The following is a 21,533-nucleotide window of genomic DNA, read 5'->3' as shown; positions in this document are numbered from 1 at the left end:
TCGCCTCCCCTCACACGTCTCTGATCTCTTCACTGTCTCTGCTTACGTACGGAACGACCTAACCTGCTGCCATTCCCGTCGCCGACTTCGCGCTGGCGACGCTAGAGTGGCAGCTTGTAACACATACATACCGTTTTTGTACCGCGGTTACATTGTGTTACTTCATCAGGAGCCGTTGGTCGCGGTGTCCCCGGCTTTGGTGGTGCTATTGTCCAAACTTATTTCTTGCTTTAACCAGAATTTGAGGTTGACATACCAATTTCTTTATTTGGGTACAAATAATTGAAAAGTACCATCGAATTATTACAAGTAAGCGATGTACTTGTTTTATTCACGAAAATAAGCCAGTATAAATCTTAAAAAATGGCAGCCGTTCTACACGCAAACCCCCCCCGAAAAAAATTCCTGGGTACGGCCCTGGACAGGCGCACATTTACCCTTCTCTATTTAATCATTTTCCCGCCAGTGTATGGTAGCAAACCGACGCGCGCCAGGTTCACCTGCCTGCCTTTCCTTCCTCTTACTCTACAGCGACGCTCTTAGTGCAATTTTATAGCCACTTTAAAACTTTATACGCGGATTTTTAGTGTCCTCTGAGAACTATCGCCATGCGCATAGCTTAGAGTTGAAACAAGAGAAAAAAGGCATAATAGGAGTTACATTCGGACAAAGAATTCATAAACGATGACTTCTTCGGCCACGTGCAACCGCTCTTAACGCGATAGCGTTAAAGAGCTTGTATCGCAGAAATTCCGGTGTCGATGTCGGCATCGGTGTCGGCGTCGTTGGCTGTGAGCGAAAAATCAGCGTTGCCCGTGAGCATAAAATCGGTAAAGATGCAAATAAAATAAATTATAACAATCTTCGGGTGAGAATAGAACCTAGGCCTTCTACGTGGTAAGCAGGTGTTCAACCACACAGCGATGCCATCGCTTGTAACAGCTGCGAAAAACAACAACAAAAAAACAACATGAATATCATGTAGTGGCAGGGGTCTCCTCAACGCATGTAATATTGTGTGGCAGAAGTGGAGAATCGCGCCAGGCGTCAAAACATGCGAGTTGCACAACGAGCGGGTGTTTTAAAGACCCACCCATTACAAAGCGCTCAGACATATTTGATCATCATCAACAGCAGAAGCAATCAACAAAGCGAGCAGCTGCGTAGGTTCGCGTGTTGCCTTACGTACGCTTAGTGGGCCCTTCGCTGATTAGCAAAATGTATAATTACGGCGTAGTGGGCACATAACAACTGTACTTGCAGTAGGCATTCTAGGATAGTTTGAAACGGCCAGTGTTATGCTCACAGACGTTCCTCCTTGCGGCACGGTTGAGGCATGCACCGACAAGCGGAGCGAGGCTAGCGATTGAGAAGGCGATGTGCACGGGGCCCGATTACGCTATCCCGTTCTATACTCTTGAAGGCGAACCTCAAGCGTCCTCCAAGTTTTTTGTAACGATGTGTGAGAGTGATAATGCACACAATAACGTGAACTATAACTTCTGAGCGAACTTAAACGTACGCGTGTCGCGCCAAGGGGCCTTCCTTAGCTAGGCTCTAATCGGAAGTGGTGTACACCAGAAGCGAGTGAACTGTAACGCTGTCAACAAGAAGCGCTTAAAATGTGAAAAATGTGAAAGAAATAACTGAAGCGTACCAAATGCAAAAACATGGACATGATCGGTGTGTAAATGTACCTTCTTTATCGTTATCACGGACGGAGGTGACGTTTTTAGAGAAACGTAATTAGAAGGTGCCATGCGCCGCGTTTTTATCTGCACGGCATTTTAAGGCGCATGGGCGTTTCCGTAGTGGTTTGTTTGTCACATACCCACCGCTCTACGTTATCATGCATGACACATCATGTGCGTCCTGGTTTTCTTTCGAGTAGCTGGTATTTCATTAAACTGTTGCTAGTCCCAGCGTGTGTGGTCGTCAAAACTTCTCTTCTTGTGTACGTGTCTTTCAAGGCTGAGTTCGTCAATTTTCCAAGCTTAAAACCGGTAGTGTGTGTGCGAAACTCACGTCACAAAAGTGGGAAGTGATGTCAAAAGGGAGAGGGAGCTAGGTTTAATAATAATATCGGGGGTTTAACGTCCCAAAACCACGATATGATTATGAGGGAGGCCGTAGTGGAGGGCTCCGGAAATTTCGAACACCTGGCGTTCTTTAACGTGCACCTAAATCCAAGTACACGGGCCTCAAACGTTTTCGCCTCCATCGAAAACGTAGCCGCCGCGGCCGGGATTCGATCCCGCGACCTTCGGGTCAGCAGTCGAGCGCCATAACCACTAGACCATCGTGGCGGGGCAGGAGCTAGGTTTGACAAAGGCGCAACACTGTATTCATTCAGTCTTAATTCAATACGATTGAGTTTTCTACAAATTTTCCGGAACGTTGAGATTAATTTGGGTCTAAATAAACATTTCTAGAGCATCGTTTCTTTTTTCGCCCGTTTATCTACGAGACTTAAATTTTAAACTACGATGACCAGAGCCACCAGAACGCGACGCATGAGATGTACAGTACTCAGGGATTGAAGTAGGACAATTTAAGGCTAAGTCATGCACATGTTTTCGTTTCTACCGTGTTCATTTCGGGTCATATTGGCGTAATTTCGACTCGAACGCGTAGATCAGAGCCAACATTATCTTTAGAGACCAGATTCGTCACGACATGACGGGGTTATCTCGAGCATTGCGCATACAAGTCGTTATACTAAAAAAATCTGGTTTCGCGTTTGAATCCATGTAGTACTCTACACATGCGACTTAGTCTACTCCGTGATGCACATCGCTCAGTGTCATGTTACGTGCGTCGCAGGGGCGTCGTATACAGAGGTATGCGCGAACTGGTGCCGACGCACGCCTGCCAGGAGTTCGCCGACGCCCTGGCGAGGCTGGAGAGGGAGCTCCAGTACGGCCCGGACGCCATCCCGCAGCTCGACGACGTGTCGAACTTTCTGAAACGCAAGTAGAATGCCAATGCCCGCACTGCACCGCGGATACGATATATTCGCTCCGAATTGTGGCAATGCATGCGGTTTAATGGAATTAAATATTAGTCTCATAAGACGTATTAAGAGGGCACATGGGATGGGTAAATATCCAAGTCGCCCCATACGAATTCATAAAAACACGCATTTATTCGTGAACGGTTTAAGTAGTACTAGTAATCAAGTTGATTGAGAATTATTCAAGTTAATTCATACAGATTTCACAGAAAGTAAAGCTTCCTCGTTGGCGAAAAATTCGTCATGGTCCGCGGGTCGAACCCGGGACCAACGCCTATCTGGGGTGTTCGCTCCACCACTTGAGCTCACCTTGAGCTTGAACTAATTTATTATTGTTTCATATAGCTTATGTTCCCACCACCTCTCAAGGAAGTAATTTCTACGCCTTTAATACCTTGTACCTTTGTACAGACATATTTCAGAATTCTTTATACCCACGTTCCCTAATTCTGTATGCATTTCAATGTCCGTTGCTCCATCACCGCTCATTATCGTGGGCGTGGCCCTTGCGTGCATGAGACACTTGTCATAACCTTGACTCGTTTCACATCGCCTCGTCACAGGTCGCAGTGGCTTCACACTGCGCCCTGCCTCGGGTCTGCTGACAGCACGTGACTTCCTGGCGTCGCTGGCCTTCCGCGTGTTCCAGTGCACACAGTACATGCGCCACGGATCGGCACCGCATCACTCGCCCGAGCCGTACGTGGCAGTCGTGGCATAATATGCTTGACACAATTGCAAAGCTTTCTCGCTAGAATCCCCTCTATATATACCCGCATCCGCAGGGACTGCGTCCACGAGCTGATCGGCCACGTGCCCATGTTCGCCGACCCAGGGTTCGCACAGTTCTCCCAGGACATCGGCCTCGCCTCGCTCGGCATCGCTGACGAGGACATCGAGAAACTGGCCACGGTTTGCAATGAATAATCACGCTATTGCTTCACCTGGCTTTGATGAAGGGTGTTCGAGGAGTCTGCGGATAACCCTTCAATGCCCTATGCACTAGACGCTACCACTGCCCTGCCGTGGGCGTAGTCAGGCTGATGATGATTACGTGCCATACACGCTATGCCGAGTTGAATATCTCAAACTTATGATTTAGGCACGAGAAGGTTAACGGATAGGCTAAGAAACATTTGTGGCACGGTAGATCTTCCTTCCAGACGTGGTTAGTTGAGAAAAAGAAATTACTGATAAGGCGATTACTTTACTAATTACGATGCAACCGAAATTTGTAAAGTATATATTTTAACGCTTTTGTATACTTTACATGGCCACAAATTAAGGTGAACGAATTGTGATCATTCTTTTATGTGGGACTGCGTTTGTGAATTACGATGTTAATGCGAATTGGCATAAATCATACAACAGGGATGCGCTGTCGGTCCAGTTGATCTTAGCATGTCCGAGCGGTACATTGGCGATGAGAGGTCCGATGAATGGAAAAACTTAAGTGCGGAGGGAAAGAGTTTACGTGGCGTACTAGGGCGTGCCAACATCAACGGCGTAATTGCGTTAGGGCAGCAAACCGGACGCGCGTCTGGTGGACCCCCCTTTCTTCCCGTCTGGTTACCTCTCTTTTTGACTTTCCTCCCTCCTCCTATATTGCGTTCGCAGTGGCGTTTCTTACGCAAGAACGGCGTGGTTCGCACAGTGCGCGTGAGCAGAAGTTTTGCGCACACGCTTTACGCTACGCGAGAAGTGGCTTTCTTAGGTACGCAACGTACGCAGTACTTAAACTATTTAATAGACAGTTGTAGAACAGGGTACGCAAAGCTTCGCGTTAGTGTTTGTCGCCATTGCGCACGCGTCATATGCAATCCTCTTGGTACCCACGTTAAGTTAGAAAATAGCGTATCGTACCCCACGAAGGCTAACGCTGCGAACAGCATTCTAAAACGGTCTAACAGAGAGCTTTAGTGTCGTGTCCACAAGCGGCTTGCGCACCCAAGCTCTTGCGTTCTTTTGTACTCCGCTCGCGGGCAGCTGGCGAACAGAAGTCGGGGAGAGCACAAAAGACCGCGAGAGCTTGGGGATCTAACCGCTAGGGAACCCCGCCACTAAAACTCTCTATTAAAGCGTACGCTTGTTCTTGTGCTTAACGCAGTAGAAGCTCTGCCCTAATTAGAACCGACAGACAATTAGCCCAAGGAAAGCGTAGGGGACCTTACTTGCCGTTGTTTCAAACTGTAATGTAATGATTTTTGGTCTATACTGAAATGAATTCAAGGGCACGAAAATTCACCCTATCCAAAGTGGGATCTGAACCCGCAATTTTCGAGTTGGCAAAAAGAGTGTTCCACACTCGCCGCCTTGCTTACGAGTGGCGCTGGCTAACAGTCCCAGGGATTAAGCGCACATAAATACCCTACAAAGTGGACGAGGGAGCGCCCTCCATCGTAGCTCAATTGGTAGAGCATCAGACGCGTAATTTGAAGGTTGTGGGTTCAGATCCACCGACAAAAAGGGCGATTTTCCGTCCACTTTAATTCTTTTCAATTTGGGCAAAAAAAAAAAAAAAACTACAGTTAGAAAAAACAATGAGTATTGTTCCCTATGCTTTCCTTGGCTTAAATGTCTGTCGGTTTCATTAGTTATGTCTAACAAAGAAACGAGCCCCTCGAACCTTCTATCGTAAGCTCTACTCTGGTGCTTCAGGCTCTTAAAGAGGTGAAGGGTGAGTTCACCAAGGTGTTGTCGGTGGATCATGCACCGAGTATAGTAGAATGTTTTCCACCTGTGCCTCTCCGCAGCTCTACTGGTTCACGGTGGAGTTCGGGCTTTGCAAGCAAGCAGGCGAGATCCGGGCCTACGGAGCTGGTTTGCTCTCCTCGGTTGGAGAACTCAAGGTGAGAGCCGACCGCAGTTTTCTACTTTCCATCACCGGCATCGTGAGCAGCTGGATTAGAGATCGCCTTAAGTAATGCTACGCTTAAGGAAAGGCACGTACGAATATACCGGCTTTGCGGAAAGTTAATCTCTCTAATGCTGCAACTTGGGTCACTGAATATGCGTCGCTGTGTATGTGCCCAAATAGACAAATCGAACCACTGTGCCCGTGCAACAATATTTACGTGGCCAGTTTTTGTCTCTTCACTAGAATGGGTGTAAGCCGCACCTTTGAAAAAAAGAAAGTTATTGGGAGCTGGGCTTATTCGAACAAACACCACAGGGGTAACTCAGGCCCAACTCGGAGCTTCACGGCGCTGCGCCACGAATTCCCGCGGGAAGCGAGAAAGCACACAACGCCTCTTTTTTCAGAGAGAACCGATCAAAAAAAAAAAAAAAAAAAAATGTAGGGCAGCTACGCACTAGTGCTGCGAAGACTGAGGAGACAGCTGAGCCGGTGGCCATTCCCTCCTCTTCACCCTCACCTTCCTTGGCCACCCCCTTGCTATACTGTACTATCCATAGTCATGCTATGCTTTACACTCTCCCCTCCTCCTTTCCCTCACCCTCACATCACTTCTAGCTCTTCATCCTCGCTTTTCATTCCCACCTATTTACTATACTATACTATACTATACCATACTAGACATGGCTATGTTATGCTTTACCCTCTCCCCTCGTCCTCACTTTCTTTCCGCACTCCTTTTCTATACTATACTACGCGTGGCTATGCTTAGCACATACCCGCTTCGCATATCCACTTAGTTTTGCCAAGCTTAAACAGCTCCGCTGTCAAAAGGTGAGTCACTGGTGAGCGCGAAAGGGTTCGACAGTGTTTTCGTTGCGCCAGCCTGTTGGACGTTGCGAGATTATTGAAACGTGCCGAAAGGGTTGCTGCCCATTGTCATCACGCTGCTTCTGTGTCCGAAGACCTTGACTTGGAAGGAGTATGTGCGCCCTGCGAACTACGTGCTCGAGCCGAACCGAATGAAAGGAGCCAAACAACCGGACGATTGAAAATGCAAACAGTCAGCGTGCGCTCTTCCCGACGACGACGTGGGGGAGTCTTTGAGCCGTTTATTATTTTTACCTGTTTGGCTTGAAAGACTGCGTAGGTGTTATGATAATGTTCGAAGGAGAACAGAGGTGGCCAACGAGGATGCACGACCAATAAATAACAGTAAAATAAGAGTGCCCAGCGATGCCGCATTGCATGCATATTGAACGGCATTGTATGCAATCACACATCGTCGTGTGGCGTTGCGAACAAAGGCTTACGGCACACGAGTTGGACGATAGACGTGTATTTTTGCTTTAGTAAAATATGACACTTGAAATTTACTTTATCACTGTGTGGTTCATAAAGGCACGTGAAAACGTGTAATTTGAGGCTAGCTGTTTATAGCTGTGCAGGAAAGCTCATGCGCTGCGAAGTTATTTTTCGATTTTGTGAATCTCGTTTTTCATGTAGGCTTTGCTTGCCGTCGGTGTACCGACTTCTAGAAGAACACGCATAGCCCCCAGCACTGTAACAAATCGAATGACCAAAAACCGTGAGCAAGGCTGTGCTGTTTTCATCTGTTGCTCTCAGGATGCTCATATATTAAACTTTCTATAAGTTCTAATCGACCGCTGTTCTCACACACTCCTGCGAGATGAGGTGGGAACGAAAAAGCGGGATCACATAGGTTCACCAACTTACTTCTACAACGCGTTTCGACCCTTGTTCAGAGTGTCATTCACACTAATGATTTTTTTTGGCGAGCTTTGTTAACAACGTTCGTGTCATTAAAAAGAATAAGCGTATTTTTTAAAAGACTAATAGCGAGTTAGAAAAAAAAAAACGGTGCGATCAAAAAAAAAAATAAAGAAAGGATATCCTCCGGCTGCTGCACACTACTCCAAGATGGACGATCAACAAAAACAGAATTGTTTTTTCGGGTAGTTGTCGCACCCTTCTGAAAGATGCTCGTTCTTTAGAACGCTATAAACTTGAAATGCAGAAGGAAATCTTGCCACACGTGTTGCTGCTTGCTTACATTGTAGTGCAAGTGCACAATTACTCGGAGTACAGACGACTCTGCTATACACGCCACTACAAACAGAGCGCTGAGAAACGCGTACCTGTATGTGTTCCTCGTGGTTATGCCCTTGCACTACTACGTAGCTGACAAAGTTGAACTTCGTGAACATGCGATAACTTTTATAGCTTGACTAATTTACATGAACGCTACCTAGGTGCCCTTTTTATGTAATTTTTTTTCACTGCTGTGATTTTCGTTAACTTTATTATATGTGAAAAGGAGTTCCCGGTGCTGTATAAAAGCGCCAACATCTCCTAACAACATATCATTAAAAAAATAAACTAATTGGTAGGGGAACTCGTTCGAAAAAATATTTCACCGCGCAGGTTTGGGCAGAATGTATGAAAACAGGTGGATGTCAGAAAACCTGATGCTTTGCGAGTGCCAGTGCATCCTATGAAATTTATTTGTCAGACGCTTCCCTGTAATCAAACTAAGTACTTCCGTGCCCTCTGCCATATCCGATATATGTATGCTACGCCGACTCCGCTCTGTGATATACAACTAGATTATGGGTCTTCGATAAAGATCACTCGGCGCCACATGTCGATGCCGCCGCCGAAAAACTTCCCTTGATCTATACGAGGGATCTCAAACTCGCGGCCCACGGGCGCTTCGCTAGCGGCCTGCGGCTTCACAAGGAATAAAATGTTTGTGCCTTTTCTAAATGGTAGTCGCATTATTTACTTGTCTATTGCGTCCCGACCCGAGCAAAGCTCGGCAGAGACGGGACAGAATTTTTTTCGTGAGGCACCCCATGGGGTCAGCATGTGCTTAAACATAATCGTGGAACAATATCACTACAATTCAGTATCGGCGTCCAGATGCGAGTAATTCTGGAGATTACTGTCGATATGTTTCTCGAATCCGGACGCCAAATCGTCTTCAGAAATTATTCATATATGAGATATGAGAAATGCGTTGTTTCAAATGGCAGCGTTAGGTGCCATGTTGCTCACCCCCCGCATCAAACGTCTTTGTCCCGGCCCTTGCGGGACTAAATTTCGCGATTGCGGCCCCCTGCTATAGCCACACTGTCACTGAGATATTTCGGATGGGTTCTGGGCGTAACAGAGTGGGCACTTAAAGGGGTGGCGCCATCAAATTTCGAGGCTATAACAAGCCTGTTGTGGGTTTCCTCAATATGTAAGGACACTCCACACGAAGGGTCAGACACAGCAAACGTTTAGAATATATTATAGTTCGCTTCCAAAGTGTACCTAAATGCCCATTCTCCCGATCGAGACCCGTCGCTAGCGCGCCAACTCTGACGTAGTTCTATAGGAGGGGCAACGAAAGTTGCAGTGACGTCACACCAGATCTGCTGTAGTGACGTGAGTGACCTCCGGACATCCGCCAGCTCCGCAACGTACGCACCCGCAAAGCATCGGTTGCTACATCTACGGCCGCTGGATGTAGCGGCCGTGCTCTCGCCGAGTTTCGATCGCTTCCTGGCTAAGTGCGTCACAGCCTTGTGTGGTCACGTGACCAAGCCCCCTACACTTCTACGTCACTGCCCAACCTCGGCGCCCAGAAACCGGAACCGAAAGTTGTCCTCATAACAAGGCGATATTAAATTATTTAGCGAGAATACACGAATCTTGGTGCGTGTATCATGCTTCCTGGAGCTATAGGAAACGCTTACAGCAATGAACGCGCAAGCCACATATTTGGTGGCACCACCACTTTAAAAAACCTGACGCCTCTACGTACACCTCTAACACAGAGAGTTTTAGCGTCGGGGCCGGCAAGCGGTAGGGGTGCCAAACTCCTTGTGTCCGTTTGTACTCTTCCCGCGCTTTCCTGATAACCAGCTTTCCGCAAGGAAAATACAAAAGAACGGAAGAACTTGGATACGCAAGGCGCTTGGGTACCCAGCACAAACTCTGTAGTGTTTCGGCTTAAAAATAAACAATGCCAGAGTGCAGTAAATGCCGTACTACGTTCGCAGCACGCGTTGTCGGGCAAGCCGGCCATCCTTCCTTTCGAACCGGAGACGACGGCGGTGCAGAAGTACCAGGACCTCGAGTACCAAGACACCTACTTCCTCGCCGAGAGCTTTCACGAAGCCAGGGAAAAATTAAGGTTCGTATCGGCAGCATCGGTTTCTAATTGTTTCTACACAGCGCAAAGAGAGACGTAAAAAATTGGGGAGGGGCGACGCATGTAGGGAAGGGTGTTTCAGCTTCACTAACGTGAAACCTGTGGAGGGGCGCAGCATGCAGTGTGCGCCGGTGTTTCCCACAGCAAAATCACTGCTAATGGGCAATGAGAGACAGAAGAAAGATTAGACACAGAGACCCACAATCCGCTTTTAGTTAACGTGCACGCTGCGAATCTTTATTCTTCAATTAAGTACAAGAGAAATCTCGCACCGGCACTACATTTCAGGTCAAGGTCCAGTGCCTATATATACGGAGTGGCCGGTGAACGGTTGTGCAGCGCGAGCAGTCGGTTTTTTCAATCAAGAAATTCGCTAGCAGACGCTGCCTGGGTCGGCGTTGTCTCTCTTGGGCGAGGGCGTGTTCTCGTTCCTTGCGGGCTGGTATTTCAACGTCAATCGCAGAAAAAGCGTTTCCATAATCAACGCGCGCCGTTCGCTCTCTCTCGCCACACGGCGAGCGCTCGGGCGGTGGCGCCCTCTCTTGCGCTCAAGCAAATGGACGGTCACGATAGCAGACGACGGTGCACGCCGGCACGCCGAGACCCTAAAGTGCTTCGCCCATAATATTTCATGTATTTCACTGGAATAAACATTCATACTTTCATTCATAAAAAAGTACAAGCCGTTCTTGTGGTCGGACCTTCTAGTCCGGAAGACTATAGGCTTTTGGGCCGTCCGAGCTCGGCTAACCATAGTTTGTTGTTGTTGTGGGTCCGAGAAAAGAGAAAAAATACAGAAATGCGCGCTGACGGCCAACTGACGTTTTTTTTACTAATCGAAACTAGCCTTTTTAATGGCGCCATGTTTTTCCTCACGTATGCTCATCATGTCCACATCGAAACAAGACAAAAGTTTGTGAAAACATGAAGGCATGTAAGGATGAGAAGTCGTCCAAATTTCTTTTTCTTCTGATGAGGCACGGCCTTAACGAGAAAGCCACGTGCGCTCGTGGTGTTCATTTCCTTTCGTTTTGTTTGTACGATATTATCGATCTCGCAGGCAGTACGTGGCCCGTGCCAACTTCCGGCCCTTCGAGGTGAGCTACGATCCACACCGGCAATGCGTGACGGTGCTCGACACACCGAAGAAGCTGCTCGGTGTCGTCGACTCGCTGCGATCCGAGATACAGGCCCTGACCAGCGCCCTCGGAAAGATGAAGTAGCGAGCTGCGATCTCAACTGTACACCCCTTCACTCCTGGGACCGATTACAGTTGTAGTGTTATAGCTCTGATTCCGGGATGTATTCTGCCTTCTGGAGCTCCGCTTCCCGACTGCTTTCTGTTCTAATTTTGATCCCATAACACGTTTGTTCTCCAACTTCCGAGGTGTTCACCTTCTCCGTGTTCCAGTACATCCGGGATGTCGTTGACTGTTGTCTTTGTGTGACAGCAAGCTGAGGAAGTTGGAAAGGGTTCGAAAAAGGCAGGCGTAAACACTATGCGGAAGGGGGGCAAGAACCGATAATTCGACATTTCAAGTTCATTGATTATGCACAGCCCCCCCGCTCCAGCAAAGAAAAACGAAAACAAGCAGTCAAGGTTATTTCACTGAAAGGTGCGCTAAAATCGTGCAGCCACAGACTGCGCCACATTGGCAGGCTTTTAGAGCGGCAACTCGAAAGTGCTCGACATATGTGCTCTGTTGCTAAACAACTTTGCTCAACCGTAATGCGAGGGCGAAACATTGCTCTGTTTCCTTGTCAAGTACGCTCATGTGGTCGTTCTCTCAGCAGAATAATGATGAGAAATACGCATGTATCAATAGATATACGTCTTCGGACGTCATGGAGTGGCAACTCTCTTCAGAATTATGGCATCAAAAATATAATGTAGAGTTACAGTTGACTTCGTCTTTTCGGTTTGCTAGATTATATCGGCAAAAGACAATATCAAGAAAGGTCAGACAAATACCACGAACGTTTGTCGCATTAAAATAGTAACCACATATAACAGCACATTCATGATGTACATTATAAATGGGTGATGTGTTTACATTGAAAATATTGCCAAGATTTGCTGCCTCTCAAGCTATGTACCAAGTTTCAGCGAAAGAATGTCGTAATTCGAAGAGAACATAATTTCATCTACAGAGTATCAGTACACTGTCGGTCAGTCTTACGGCCACATAAATTATATCAATAATAGTGCACATCATTGTCATAGCAAACAAGATAGTGCGGTTAAACCGCACTCAACATCACAACTTGTTGCTGAGCGATGTTTCCGCGAAAGTGCATGGAGTTTGTTTCTCGCAGTGAGCCAAGGAGAAGAGATATTCGTGCCTACTTGGAAATCCGTTGTTCTACACCCTCTGTGACAAATTGTGCGCAGCGGAAGTGGCGATGTTGCCGTATACTTTCCGGCTGTTCGCGTGTCGTGCTGAATAAAACCTTTTCCGTGCACAATAAACGTTCATCGTTGAAAAGTGACAGCTTGTCTCCATCAAACTTCGTCTTCACAATGCGGGCGCTTCTGCATGAATATCAATAATTTAACTGAATATATTTTTTCATGTGTCGTACATGAAGGACGGCGCAAGTAAAAGCTGCGCTAAAGCGGCTTGAGTAGCTACAAGGGCGCCAAAAGCAGTGACATCTAAATAAGAAGCAGCTAGAGAGAGACAAATGCCACGCGTGTCATATTAAAATAGTAACTAAATTTAACCGCACAATCGTGCTGCACCTTGTTAACAGTCATTAAATAGATCGAAATAAATGACACACGCAGTGAATTCATGTGGAAGTGATTGCTCAGGCACCTTCACTAACTGACGCCGTTACCAGATGTTAATGCAGCACCTAAACTGGCTCCCTGAACGTGCTTCATTTAGCTTTTAGAACTTCGGACTATACAATCACTTAAAGACAGAGAGTTAAACCGGTAAACTCCGATGCTGAAGTCATTCGATGATTACTTGGAAAAGTAGTTTCCTTGTCACGTGTCGTCTACTGAATTGTTGAATAACAACGCGTTTGGTTGTTTCTACACTGTTGTGTATGGTGTGGTGTTTGTGATGTAACACGCGCGATAAATGCAAGACCGAAAAAAAAAAATCATAAACGAGACAACAACACAACAGTAGTGTCATCCCTGCATACCATCCCACTTGCAGATGCTGTTCCTATCTCGACATTTTAGAACGAGAAATTGAATATAGGCTACATTTTCAACACACGGATCGCAGCGTATCCTACAACGCACTCTTACGCGCCTAGAGAACAGACACTTCTCCCGCCCTGCACACATTTGTTCACACGAAAGTGTGAAAGCGGTCATTCCGGAGCGGCGACTCCTGAGTGGTGGATTCCAGAGCGGTGACTCCAGAGCGATAACACCAGAGCGATAAAACCAGAGTGGCGACATCATAGCGGTGATTCGAGTCTAGCGGGTCTGCCAATGGGATTGCCATGACGTCATTCCCATTGTATGGCACGCTTTGTTTGGTTATGTTTCTTTTTTCCACCTCTGCGAAGGTCGCAGGTTCCGCCAATTGGTCGACGAAGGGCAGCAGTCATTTCAGATTGGACGAGCGGGAACAGTGTGTCCTCTTTATCCTTTTTTAGTATGTAACGTGATCCGAATGGGCGGATCATCGACGTTGGCCCAGTAAGACTGTGATTGACCAACTGGGCAGAAAAGAAGCATCACAAGACGCGGATGGCTTTTTGTTAAATATCAAGGAGATATTTTGCGGTACAATTTGCACCATTAAGAACTCATGCACAATCCATTCTCGTTGCAGACGCAGTCATTAAATGTGGCGATGAGCAGAAAGCAATACCTTCACTTTTTATAGCAGTGATGGTTATCTCGTTCTTAACGACAGAAAATGACAACCACAGAGGAAAGAAAATCGCCCTCAATTGATTTGAATTATCGTTCTCGTTCGCTGTAAGTAAAGACTATTAGTGAGTTGATAAAACGTGCCATCGTTAGAGAGAAGGTAAAATGCCATTATGCGCGGATATTTCGATGCGTCGTTCGCACTATTAAGGCGTAAGCCTTATGTGGATCATGCGAACGTGGCCTCGAACGAAAAGCCAGCGTGGGAGAAGCGAAGCAAAAAAGCTCGTCTATGGGGAGCGAAAGCCATACAACAGCGAGTGAATGCATGAGAGCGCGTATATATGATGATAATGAAAGCAGGTGAGGTAATTAAGGTTGAATGTTGAAGGTTCACTAAGAAGAGTTAATTAGTGAACGTGCAATTGGCGGACGGCAATTAGTAAACGTTGGGCTTGGATGAAGACGTCCAATGACGTTCGCCTAAGACGACTAACGTTGAGCGTTATAGTTACGTCTTCCCGCCTTGAAGTCGGCCGCGCACCCTTGAGCTCTGGCGGCTTCTTCATTATTTACCAAGATGTTGCTTACAGGACAAGCAGTGAGGTATGCGTCATCATGCTCAGCTGATACAGCGCACTCGGGAAAGGAATGGGGATGGATGAGAATGAATAAATACGTTTGTTCATAACACAGCAGCGCTTCTGCTCGTCCAGTCCCTTGCCACGCTGGATTGCAGACTATGTATTTGTTATCTGCTAAGTGTTATTGTCAAGTCACGGTCGACAACAGCGCCCTGCGACCGGTCGCCTCTCGACTGATTAGAAAGCCGTATATACTATCCTTTCACCCGGCACATATGCGTTGGACAATTAGATGTGATTCGGCGCATTCGGCGTGTAGCATTGTTTCAAGACAAGACTCTTTCGACATGCCGAAGAGCGTCTCTATACCCTTGTTACACAGGCAAGTTAACCGCAGTTACGACCAACCACGGTTAACCGCGTTGAACCACGGTTCGCCGATGTTACACGGCGCACAAGCGACCTCGGTTAAAGCGGACTTGCTTGGCGTGAATGGCTCTGCGTCTGGCGGCAGTCCGGCGTTCAACTCGGCTGTTATTGCCGCGTCCACTTTCGCATTCCTTGAGGTGCTCCGCAGATGATGCTAATTGTTTTCCCAAAGCCTAATCAGGCTTTCTGTGGTTCGTGCAGTCCAATGCCTTCGTTTTTCACGTAGTTAACTACAAAAGAAGCCACAAAACGTCGAAAATCGGAAAACAGCAGTGTGGCTTCTGTTTATCTTACCAGGAAAGAATTTTTGTTTCTAGCACAGAGGTGATCTGCTTAGATTAGCTGTGTGTGCTTTTTGGGATGTTTGGTTTTGTTTGTCATCTGCGCATGCGTCGTACGGTCAGGCGGGAGGTTTTTCCGAAATATACGCCAGTTGTTAGTGCCACGTCTCTGTGCTCTGTCTCTGTTTTCTGCCGCTCTGCTGTTTTCCGATTTTCGACGTTTTGTGGCTTCTTTTGTAGTTAACTAAGTATGTACCAACTTGCCCAACTAGCAACTCTCTTGAACGTGTTTTTCACGTACTCTCGCGGCGTACACACGTCCTCCATGGAGGCCGCCATTTTCTCGGTTAGGTCGCCAAGCTCGGTTTGGTACAACCGCGGTTAGCGGCATAACCGCGGTTTCGCATACCGTGTAACGTAAGCGAACCGCGGTTACACTAACCGAGGTTTAGGATGTCCGTGTAACAAGGGTATTACACAATCGCTTTAGTGACTCGATGGCGAAATCCTGTGGGTCGATGCAATGAAAGCCGAAACGCCCCGCCAGAATCCGACGAGTCGGTTGGCCACATTTCTCGCTTGTCGAGCCTCCTCTGCCGTTGCATGCTTCTTCGGCCTAACACGCATTCCACTAGGCCCTGGTTGAGCGCCTTCCATTGCGTAACCGTCAGTACGCTTGATGACGTGGACGCCACAAGGACGAAGTGAACGTGCACCTCGGGCGCCTCGAACCACGTTTGAGAGATGACGCGATATTTTTTAACTGTGGAGCAATTTAAGGGACCGCCCCGTCGTCGTCTCATGTCTCGCGCTGGCGTCATGCAGGTCCCTCGTTTGATACACATAAGCCGAGCGGGATGCACGTTAGGAACGCCAGCGCTTGCTTGCCCGTGAACGCCAGTGTCGCTGAAGGGCTCATTTGTCTGTCCGAGCCAGCGAAGCGACAGCGAAACGCCAGCGTCGAGGGTTAGATCTACGGAAGAGAGAAGCGGAGGCGAAACGCCAGCGCCGGGAGTTGGACGCACCGCGCTCGGAGCAGAAAAACAGTAGAAAAGCAGTATAAAGGAGATCATAGAACAGAAAATAGGTAACCGCAAAACAAATCATATAATCACGAGAAAAGAACAGGAAAGGATAGAAAATATCACGTAATCACACGAAAAGAGCAGAAATAGCAGATGATCACGCGAAAAGCACTCAAAAGAACAGAAAAGAGCAGTTAAACACAACATAAACACAAGGGAAACGCAGGCGGATCAATACTCCGCAGTTTGTAGAGCTTGCCCTTGCATGGGGTGGAAGTGGGTTTGATTTTTGCACCGTTTCGTGACCACGTTATGATTTTGTTCAAGGCCACCGTCGCCTGAGACATAAAACTGCCGCCTTAATAAGGATTAAAATCCACTTCGAAAGAAGCTTTGCGCCCTTATTAGATACCTGCGCCAATCGAACCACCTACTTTCGTACAAAGCCACAACTTTCGGAATTAACGACTTCTTAAACATCGATCCCTTTCGGCTGCTGATATCTACGCTGAATATCTAATGCCATGAAGCATTACTGCGAACCTCATTGTTCAACTCAACGCGCGCGATGTGTGGCACTGATACTGCCTATACTTACCGATGACAACATGAGCATGCAGCCTTTTGAAAAATGGCCGGCATTTTTTTTTTTAAGACAGCCTCGACAAATCTCTTCATTGTTTTTGAGACCGCTTACCACCCTGCCCATCCGGCTCTTCTGCGATCACTTCTAGATCACAAACTCCGCCATGGCAAATGGAGTTATGGGCGTCTAATTTAAAGTACTAAAGAAACATGCATGAAACTAAGGCTCAAACGAAATATCGGCAGAGCGATAGAGGAAGCGGCATAGCAGTCTCCGTTCTTACGTTCTTGTTCATATACTCCCATTAGCGACACGACTCGAGCGGTCTTCGATTAAAAAATTAACGTTACACAGCCTATATAATTCAAACGCGGACTCTAGGAATCCAGGTGACGACACATTTATGAGGTATAAATATCATTTGCCATCAATAAACATAAGCTGACGGACTTGTGATAAAAGAGAACCGCACGAACGCTGCGCGGTCATTTTAAGAGAACAGAAGTGGAGCGCACTGTTCGGGAAGGAAAGCGCGCCTACAAGACGCCTCTCAGTGGTTCATAAATTATGCTGATGAGTTGAAACGAAAATGCACGCTAATGATTTTGTTTACGACGTGAACTGGCGTCCGTTAAAATGGCGAAGCTCAGTGGTCAAAGTGAGACGATTTTTCGTAATGAGCTGCAGCGGGTGCAGCAGGAGCCATAAGATGCTAGGCGGAGATATTCGCCAGCACAAATGGCTTTTACGATTTCAAAGAGATTGCGGGCAGGCTTCTACACAGAGCTGACGACATAATGCGCCAAGCGCATTAGGCCGTCAGCTGGCAACCCTGTCGGGCTGCAGTCATCGCTTCATTTCGACGTCGTATACGAGCTTAGCATGGCCTGATTTCTCACTTAGCTGAAAGCATATTCAGCAGGTGGGCGCTTCTGGGTATAGTGTTTGGCTTAAACACGTTCGCACGAAAGGAAACCCACACCAACGGAGCGTCGAGCAAGTCCTCAACTGTTTCACAGAAGATGTTTTTCCCGAAGGTGGAAGCTCCAGCCAACGCAAGCATCGAGCAGGGATATCTACGTGTCGTCTACCAGAGCGTGAGAAATTCGGTCACTGCTTGTGGAAACAGGGATACAAACAATTAAAAACATTGCATTTACAGACACATGCAACGAAACAACCCAAACAAAATATTTAGGTGACCCCTCAAACTAGTCTTCAGAAAGCTCTGTGCATAGATTCGCACGCTTTTTTGAAGAAAGCAATATTACAAAAAAAAAATTTTTTAAAACGCTGCTGTAATTGTTAATGCGGCATTTTTACTTGCAATGCCATTGAAAAATTCGTGCAGATCGGTGCCGCGTTGTTTCTTTGTACCTTCCTACGTACATTGCTTTCCTTATTACTTATTTTTCACATGGGTTTTCACTGCTACACAGTAAGCGCTCGGCTTCAGACATCCCTACTGCATCTAGATTATATGTCGTCGCAGATTCTATCACGAAGGAGGCTTGTCTAATGAGATTGCGCAGGAGGCCCGCAATGGGTTTAAATTTCCGAATGTACGCGAACACCAGCGATCATCACCATCAGTGGAACGCATCTTAGTGATAACATCTTGCTTATAGTTGGTTTACCTTCAGTATATGAGCTGAAGCAGCAAAGCTGAAAATAGACCATTTTGAACCAGAACACGTCCTGCAGAGTGTTTACTTTCCTTGTGTCCTCGTTCTAGCCGCGCTTTTCAGACTGATATTGTGCCGTCGTAGTGAATAAATTTCTTACAGAAAATGGTGTGAAGTTTCGTTAAAGAGCGGCGTCGTCCTTTCTCTTCTAGATGTTTCCATTCATTGTGGTTACGCAAGACGCGTACGGCCATCGCATGTCCGGACCTGTCGCCGAGATGCTGGCCCTCATCATACGGGGCCTTAACGTCAGGTAAGGACAGCAGAAAGAAAATGATGGGCATGTAACTGTGGACAATGCGAATGTGTATCTCGTTTTCATGCTCGCTAACAAACTAATCTTAGGAGAAGTGCGCATGTCTTGAGTGGCTCTACTGCGCCCATCTACGTTATCATAATAATATATATATATATATATATATATATATATATATATATATATATATATATATATATATATATATATATATATATATATATATATATATATATATCAAAGTAAAAATATATCCCTTGTTTATTCAAACCACTGCGCACACGCTGAACAAGAACTGTGGTAATCTTAAGCCTGTGTATGCGCGTTGCCTCAAACATGTGATTAGACGACCTTATAAGTAAGCGAACTTGTTGCTCTTGCTTCATTGTGAAGAAGGCTCCCGTGTGGGAACCGAAACGTCTTTTTAAGAATATATTTTTACTTTGGTCGTCGCTGTGTTTTCTTCGCCCATCTAAATACGCTTTTCTGTACTATCTATATGTACCCAAATATTCGGGACAAAAAGTGAGTATGCATCCATTGTCATGTTCAGTTAACAGCTGCCGCGTATTGCTGCTTGCGTGTGGTTCCGCGTGTTATCTAAGTGTCTGATACATTTTCTTTTTTTACGGTGTAGTAACAGACGTTAAGCTTAGAGCCCTCGCTTTCGTCTACGCTTCCTCATACACATTACGCCACATATTTATGATATACAGCCCATAATATTTTCGCACCAAAGCTGCTTGTACAATGTTCGTGTTTTCATCTTCGGAGCTAGGTTACCTCCAGCAGGCGTGAAAGGGTCAATTTTTATTTCATGACGTTCTTAAAAACCACTGGAATTAGCAGCTGACCTTTAATTTGTTTTTAATTATTTGCGCAGTCAATACTATTTCACATATTATGGGCGGCTTGATTGGATGTTAACAGGGATATCTGGCTCGCGACCAAACTTTGATTTACATATCAAAATGATAGTTACGAGCACTTTGATACTATACATCTAAACAAATATATGTTGGACAACATATAAATACGTTGTCCGTTTCACATCTGTTATTACGTGAAACTTACGAAATTGTGACCTCGTTTCTTCTATTTCCGAACTGCACAGTTTCATAATTGAGTTTTCTCGAGATTTCGAAATGTTGAAGAATTCAGAAAGCTGTGGAATAAATTTAAAAACGCTTCTGCATACTATATTTCAGTTTCTTCTAACACGCATGAAATCCCGTCAAAGCATCCGCAGTGGTTCTTATATGTGTTTTGAAGATGCGTATTGAATTCTCGTCACAAACAGGCCGGTATTGACTCTACCCCCGGACGGCCAGTGGGGGTACAAAGTGAACGGCAGCTTCACCGGAGCTATCGGCATGTTACAGAGAAAGGTCAGCGCATGCACACGGAATTGATTGATTGATTGATTGATTGATTGATTGATTGATTGATTGATTAAAAAAATACCGGGGTTCTTATGCACTTAAGACGACATAAAGGCGAAAGCATAAATAGCTTTTTTAAAGACGCACTTCTCACGGGCCTCGAGCCACGCTTGAGAGGGACGCAGCTTTTAGATGCGAAGCAGCTTTTGCGCTGGGCTCTGTCCGTAGTTCTATAGGCGACCGTCCGCTTTTTATCACCTACCATAGCCATCTGAGCGCGCGCTCGCGCTAAGGAGAAGTCTTCTTCCTCTTGTTCTTCGACCGCCTTGATTATGATACGTGCAGAGCACTTTAGGCGCCCGGGCTGCCGTATGCTGTCCTAGCTTGGCGTAACGCAGACAAAACCATGTGTGCTGGCACGCGCTAGCGCGTTCGGGCCTGTGTCAGGGCTTGGGTAAGACGCTGTGGCCTCTTCCCCTCACACTCTCTCAGCAATCATGTGATGGCGTCGGGGAACGAGATTCTGCAGACGCGCGATGAACCCGCGTGGCGTGCTCCAGCAAGAGTTCGGGACGAGTAACAGCAACCGCAACTACAGTGAATTCATGGTGTGCTCCACTTGCAAGGACGCGTTAACATCGGGCAAGGTGCCCGTGATGAAGGGAACTTTAAGTCGACCCATGCGCTGCTTCGCATCCCCGCACTGTTCCCTTTAGTGGGAGATGGTGTAATTTATATTTTATTTAGCAATACGAGCATCGCAAACACAAAGTGAACATGCGTCTCTCGCTCCTCGAGCCAAGCTTGAGAGGGACGCAGCTTTTTTATTTTATTCAGTAATACGAACACCGCAAAAACGAAGGGAATGCGCATCTCACGCGCTTAGAGTCACGCTAGAGTGGGACGCAGCTTTTGATGTTTTATTACCAGCGAAGCTGTTAAACACGGCGTCACTGCTCTGTAAAAAGTGATCATCATCAGGAACGGGCCCGTGCCACAGAATTTGGGCAAACTGCACTACTCGCCGCTCCTGCAATAACCCTGATGGCTGAGAGAACGAGTGCAGAGAGAGAGAGAGAGAAAGAAAGAAAGATATAAAGAAAGAGAAATTCTTGCAGGAAAAAATTCTTCACGAGGCTAGATTTGAACCCGCATACTCTCAATCCGAAGGCGAGTGTAGCAAGGGGGTGGGAAAGGGAAGTGGAGGAGAGATGCGATGGTGAGGAGGAGGGAGAGAGAGTAAAGCGGAGCGCAGGAAGAATGCGACAGAGAAATAGAAAGAAATGCAGAAAGATAGATCAACGAAAGAGAGGTAAAGAAATATACTGAGAAAATAAGGCAAACATAAAGAGGAAGGAAGCATCGTGTCGTC

General features: G+C 46.6%; 1 protein-coding gene across 1 annotated transcript in view; it reads left to right on the top strand.

The window, feature by feature from the left end:
* LOC119401301 (tyrosine 3-monooxygenase) overlaps positions 1-21,533 on the top strand; it is a 44,920-nt gene that overhangs the window by 21,050 nt on the left and 2,337 nt on the right. Inside the window, 8 exon segments of the mRNA XM_037667996.2 lie at positions 2,824-2,969; positions 3,577-3,712; positions 3,799-3,925; positions 5,767-5,862; positions 9,938-10,071; positions 11,150-11,330; positions 18,676-18,776; positions 20,080-20,167. Of these exon segments, the coding sequence (XP_037523924.2) occupies positions 2,824-2,969; positions 3,577-3,712; positions 3,799-3,925; positions 5,767-5,862; positions 9,938-10,071; positions 11,150-11,330; positions 18,676-18,776; positions 20,080-20,167 (1,009 nt within the window).

The sequence above is a fragment of the Rhipicephalus sanguineus genome, chromosome 8 (genome assembly GCF_013339695.2).
Source record: "Rhipicephalus sanguineus isolate Rsan-2018 chromosome 8, BIME_Rsan_1.4, whole genome shotgun sequence".
NCBI lineage: Eukaryota > Metazoa > Arthropoda > Arachnida > Ixodida > Ixodidae > Rhipicephalus > Rhipicephalus sanguineus.
The sequence above is the reverse complement of the archived record's forward strand: the minus strand, read 5'-3'. Positions and strand labels throughout refer to the sequence as shown.